This window comes from Aulostomus chinensis, chromosome 3 (assembly GCF_037954235.1).
Source record: "Aulostomus chinensis isolate RoL2024-O1b breed Wild chromosome 3, RoL_Achi_v1.0, whole genome shotgun sequence".
NCBI lineage: Eukaryota > Metazoa > Chordata > Actinopteri > Syngnathiformes > Aulostomidae > Aulostomus > Aulostomus chinensis.
This window is the reverse complement of record NC_141322.1, coordinates 6,406,341-6,412,552: the sequence shown is the minus strand read 5'-3', so window position 1 is coordinate 6,412,552 and position 6,212 is coordinate 6,406,341. Positions and strand designations below refer to the sequence as shown.

The following is a 6,212-nucleotide window of genomic DNA, read 5'->3' as shown; positions in this document are numbered from 1 at the left end:
TGCTGAAATCTGCTGAAAAGATAAGGCTATGAATAAGAATGTCCTACATGATTAGGAAGTATAAGGGAATCTGAATGAAAACACATCGGATGAATATTAATTGGTATCTGACCTACATTTCAGAGAAATGGATACAACCATGTCCATGTTATGATTTACATATGAAGCCAGTGTCCCTGCAGTGGCAGATTCTAACAATGAGCCAGATCTGTGCTGTATGATGATGAAATATAGAAGGTGGTGCGTGAGCAGGAGGTGGTGTGTGTGTTTGGGGCAGTATAAATTGTGTTAGCTACTTAATTGAAAGACAATGGCGGACAAGATGTTGTGTGTAGTGTCACCCACGTGCTCCTGCACCACTATTGTCTGCTCTCCTTCCCTGTGAGAGGGGAGTCGGATGGGTGAAAGGAGGAGGAGGATGTGGGAGGAGGTGGTGGTAGGGATGGTTGACTGCTGTGTGTGTTTGCTGTGTGTGTTTGTGTGTGAGTGCGTTTGTGCGTGCAGGAGAAGCACAGACGGCTCGTGGTAATTTGATGTGTGTCCCCAGGGATGTTTGATGGATTAATGCTAAGCAGCTCCCTCTTCCAAAGCACCACCTGATCTTTGGGGCTCGTGCCCTACATATAAAAGGCAGCAGTAGTGCTGAGCTCAGCTAGTCGAGCCACCTCTCTCTCCCCCCCCCCCTCTCTGCCTCTGTCTCCTGCTCACCACTTTCTGTCTTCATCTCCATCCTCTCTGTCCTGTGCTTTCTCTCTCTCTTGCTGCTTTCTCTACATTTCTTCTTTCTCTTTCCCATAACACCTTATCCCATGCAGAGATTTTTTAAAACCTTTATTTTTCCACAATCCTCTGTTTGGCCTATTAGAGAAGGCCGCCTGGAAGATTAGTGCATCTCTATTCTTTTAAAAACACCACTGCTCTTTCCACATTTATCTATGAGGATCTAGGTCAGCTTTTCATCAGGAAAAAAAAATGCCACGCTCTTTTTTGGTGAAGCAGCCAAAGGTTCATGATTCCTCGTCGTCCAGCTACTACCATCAGCAGCACTGGGATGACTCTTACGCTGTGACACATGCCATCACAGAGTCAGCCACCAACTTGGCGGTCCGTTTGAGTGAAAATGGTGAGTTGACTTTGTCTGAGTTGGGTTTTCCACTTGCGTTGAGTGTATTTCTGCTGCAGCACCTATTGGTTTATTCTTTTGGAGAGATGCTCTGCATGGTCTGTCTCTCAAATTTGGAAAAAAAAGACAAAAATTCTCATTCAAAGACAGTTCTTATCATCGCTTTGGGGAACCCCCCAAACCCCCTTACTAGCAGTGCTTTCCCCTCATCTGTAAAGCTCAGGACTTTTATTTTCTAAGTCAGCAGATGCTAGTATTCAGGTCATACAGCTCAATCAGCTTAATACCCAAACCAGATCACACAGCAGTCTGTAGCTTTATCAGCATTTGTGCACATGAATGAAGCACAAAACGGAATGCAAGCTTTAGTCGAGTCCTACTGGAAAGAAAAAAAAGAAACTCAGGAGAAAGCAGATAGCCACATGGGACTGTGTTGTCCTTAGATGGTGCAGTTGCCCTTGAGTCTCTCCTCTTATCAACCCCCCCTCATCTCTCCATCTTTCTCCATCTGATCCTGCAGGATGTTAGATAGCCACAGGGAGTAGGATTGCAGCAACACAATCCATATGTGGAGCAGCGAGAGGTGATGGAACAGGGTTTTTAGAGGATGACTATTGACTGGAAAATAGAGAGTGCTGCAGGTAATTCAATAAAGTGCAACATGAGCAGTATATTGGCAGGCAGTAGATTTTCAACCTGGGGATTTGTGATAGAAACAATGTTGTGTTTGTGTGTTTGGATTTGAGGAGACTCCAAAGAAATGTGTATTATGAATGGACCCCCCCCCCCCCCCCCAGACACACACTCACCCTCACTCACACATGCACACACACATGCACGAACGCACGCACACACGCACACACACACACATGCGCGTGCACACACCACCACCACCACCACTACTAGCATCACTGATCTGACTTAAATTATTTGTCCCCCAGATTCAGGGTGCCAGCTGTCTGGTTCCCTTTGTGTTGCAGTGTGTGTGTGTGTGTGTGTGTGTGTGTGTGTGTGTGTATTTGTGTGTGCGCACGTGCGTGTGTGTGTGCAGGGACTCAATATAGTATGGACTGTTGTCAAGATCAGACTGCCCCCCCCCCCAACACACACACCCCACTCCAACTCCCACCCCAGACACACTCACAAATACCCCTCCCTCTTTGCCAAATCGCAGCTCCCCACCTGTCACTCAATCTCCCCCATTACCATACTCATGAACGCTCTCAAAAACGCCACAGATGGGGAATGATCTGATTAAAATGATTTAGTGATTGAGGGGATTTCACTGCTGAGACGCTCTCTGTTTTGATCCCTCCACCCAGCCACGCACCCACCCCTTCCATCACAGATTAAGACACAATGCTGCTGTTGCCGCTGCTGCTGCTGCTGCTACTGCTGCTGCTACTGCTGCTGGAGGGCAGTGAAAGGAGGATCGATTTGGAGTCAAATTATTGCACACTGACTGTTTAGTAAAAGTCAGCACATTGTGTTTGACTTATATTCAGCCACAATGGCCTCTCACTTCAGTTTTTTTTAACGATAGCACTTGTTGCAGCTAGAGGGTGTATTGATCGAGGTCGAAGTGTGCACCAAGGCCTCATTAATATTTCATTCCGAAGCTTGCTGAACGTGGCACCTACAAATAGCTTCCTGTATGGGCTTCTTATTGATTAGAGATGTGGGTTACTCTTCATCAGAGGTTATTGAGAACTTGAAGATGCTCCATCCATTGTTTACAATTCAAATAAATTGTCTTTATGTTAAATGTATTTCTCTTTTTCCAGGCTACATCCATGATTACATCATCCCATCAGTGCTGCAGAGCACAAAGGAGTCAGGCTGCAAGCAGACCGGGCTCTCCTTGGGACCCCTGTACTCCCCAGGATGTGTAGGTGGCAGCAGCGGAGAGGAGTTCTCAGACCATGACATGGAGAATCCGGACAGCCCTGTCTCCAGCACCTCAGTTGAATCAGACAGCAGTGGTGCCGAGTTGGAGGCAAGCACCATCAGTGCCTTCCTCATCTCTGATGGACGCTCCCACCGAAGGCCGAACCAGAGGTGTCCCCGCAAAGGAGTCAGCCAGTCAGTCAGTAATAAAGTCATTGGCTCAGCAGACTACACACCAAAATCCAAATCAAAAGGGCGCCATGTGTGTGGCGAGTGTGGCAAATCTTATGCAACATCTTCCAATCTGAGCAGACACAAGCAGACTCATCGCAGCCTGGACAGCCAGCAGGCCCGCAAGTGTCCCACCTGCCACAAGCTGTATGTGTCCATGCCAGCGCTGGCCATGCACATGCTCACCCATGACTTGAAGCACGAGTGCACTGTATGTGGGAAAGCCTTCAGCCGGCCCTGGCTCCTACAGGGCCACATGAGGTCCCATACTGGGGAGAAACCGTTCGCTTGTGCTCATTGTGGCAAAGCCTTTGCCGATCGCTCCAACCTGCGCGCCCACATGCAGACACACTCGGCTTTCAAGCACTATTCCTGTAAACGCTGCCACAAAAGCTTCGCACTCAAGTCGTACTTGAACAAGCACTACGAGTCGGCCTGCTTCAAAGGGCACCAAGCAGAGGATGACTGCAGCTCCGACTGAGAGCTCCAGCTTTGTCCTTCCTGTTTATACACTTTGTAATAATTCAACAGCAAAAAGAACCAGGCTTCTCACCTGCATGTGTCCTCTTAATCCCACCTTTTGATAGGAGCAATAACCTCAGTTTAAACTATTCAGGAATTGTGTATAAAGATAAAATTGATTAAAAAAATCAGTGTTGATCACATATGGAAAATATTTTATATTGTTTTTTTATGAATTGAATCGCAATAATTTATCAGTATTATTTTATATGCCAACAAGCTCTTAATTTACCTCAAAGATTTCTTATTCGATAAATAATGTATTTGTGTATTTATTAATTTATTCAACTATTTATTTTCCAATTTTAATGATTAGGTACTTATTATTGGTTAATGTATTTGACCTGGATATTCTTTAAAAGCCATTAATTGGTTGTGTTAAGAACAAAAGCCAAAATAAGCCTTTATTCTGGCTTACTATATTCCTTCTGTCTGATCATTATGGTGATGACAATAAAGATGATGAAAATACATGATGAAACTTCCTTGTTACTTATTCCTGTGAAAATATTCAAGCGTTAATGTCAGCATTTCACAAATTATGAAATAAATTCATTGCATGTTTTACCCCATGCTCAATAGAATGTCCCTTTCCAAATCATCAAGCTGCTGCAAAGCCTACATTACCTCTTTTTTTGAATTAACGCAGTGCCTCTCATGGGTGACAAGCAGATGCATTTAAAGTTGGCCAACTGCCTTCCCTTTATCAGTGATTTTTCCGTTCATGGTGTCATATTCCAAAGGCTTACATCATGACATAACATCTCAGATGACCCGGTTCAGCAGAACCCACCAATCTTTGTTCTCTTTTAGCAGAGATAACAAAAGGTTAACAGACACAAAAAGTAACAGAGTTAGTCAGACAGACAGATTGTGTAGTTATTGGAATAAATAAATTGGAATAAATCGCCAAAGATAAAAAAAAACGACTTTATGTTAAAATGGTTGTTAGAATTTTGATCCGAAAGAAAAACAAATGCTTCTCTATTTGGTGTTGTGCTTTTCTTACTCAAGTTTGTGTGTGTGTGTGTGTGTGTGTGTGTGTGTGTGTGTGTGTGTGCATGTGTGTGTGCATGTGTGTGTGTGCACATGCGTAAACTTGAAAACTCAAATTTCCTACATCAAACTCAAGCAAAACACCTGGAGATCGGAGTTCAAGTCCTGTTTGTATCAGTGCATTTCTCCATGCTAACTCATGCAGAAATGTCCTTCTTATCTTACTTCCTGTAATAAGGCCTAAACCTTACTGAAACACCATAGAAAAGGATTTTAAAGCATTTTTAAAGTGTTTGTCATGTCAAGAAGTTGTTTTTTTTGTGTGAATAATGTTAAATACAGTTTTCTAAACTAAAACAGGACATTAACCACACATGGCTTCACATAGTTGAACCAGGGATTTTGTGTATCCAGTAATAGAAGGGAAATCTGTGTCCAGCTCTGAAGAAGCCAAATGGAGTTCATATTGGCATTGTTTTATTAGGTAATCAGTTAACAGATGTTGTGCCACCACCACATAATGGGGTGTGAAGAGGTCATGGAGGTCATGTATTTCTGTGAGATCTGCTTGCACACAACATTTTGATTCAGAAGCTTAAGAAAATATGTGACGCCACAGAATCTCCTGCCCCTATTTCAAATGCTTTTAAATCTGTGAGTACAGCGTCTGTAGTCGAGGCCTAAAATGGAAGATAGTGGACACCTGAACCTACTAGTAGGTTTAGTACACCCCCAAATATATGGGGGATTTATGAGACTAAAACAGACTCTTTGTAAGTCCAACAGTCAAACTGTGCAATGAACATCTAAGCCGAACGTAAATAATCAAAGCCATCAACTCTTACGTTGGTTGACTGGATATGTTGCAAATCACTAGTTAAAAAAAAACAACCCATACAGTATATTTACCTTACTGCTGGACAGCTAGTTATCATAACAAAAACGTTCGGTGACATTTTATGTATCTTTGCTGACTGTCCGAAGGATATTTCTGGTGATGAACTTGGAACCTATCAATTCAACTGAACTTAAGCCATCCATCCATCCATCTTCTACTGCTTATCCTGTTAGGGTTAATCATGGGCGGGGGGCTGGAGCTCATGGGCGTGGCAGTGGGGGAAAAGTGGACCTGACTACCCAGGGCCTGAGAAGGGAGGGGGGGCTCATGAAAATCCTGACTTTTTTTTGTGATGTTTTTAATTTGAATGAATTGGGTCCTCCAACTAATTGGTGTCATAATTTATTTCAAATATATCGATAACATCAACTGAGAGAATGAACTTTATGTCACAGTCCTCCCAACATATTGAACATTCTGGGGGGCCCCTCTTGGAGGCACAAAATGGTTTACTCCACCCGACAGTGACAGGCGACTAGTGTAACGACAGAGAGCCCACATTGAATGACCGGGGGCGAAACATCATGCTGCTCAAAAGCATAAATTGGAGTATCA

At 43.7% G+C, this 6,212-nt stretch overlaps 1 protein-coding gene across 1 annotated transcript; it reads left to right on the top strand.

Annotated features, from left to right (window-relative positions):
* Positions 1-696: 696 nt before the first annotated feature.
* Positions 697-4,147, top strand: LOC147267504 (transcriptional repressor scratch 1-like). The gene is made up of 2 exons (XM_086200595.1): positions 697-1,123; positions 2,908-4,147. The coding sequence occupies exons 1-2, from the start codon at positions 973-975 to the stop codon at positions 3,720-3,722; spliced, it is 966 nt and encodes a 321-aa protein (XP_086056721.1). The 5' UTR covers positions 697-972; the 3' UTR covers positions 3,723-4,147.
* Positions 4,148-6,212: the final 2,065 nt, after the last annotated feature.

Coding starts and splice junctions, on each gene's coding strand:
- LOC147267504 (XM_086200595.1), top strand. CDS start 973: ATGCCACGCTCTTTTTTGGTGAAGCAGCCAAAGGTTCATGATTCCTCG. Junction 1,124..2,907: donor GGTCCGTTTGAGTGAAAATG/GTGAGTTGACTT, acceptor CTCTTTTTCCAG/GCTACATCCATGATTACATC.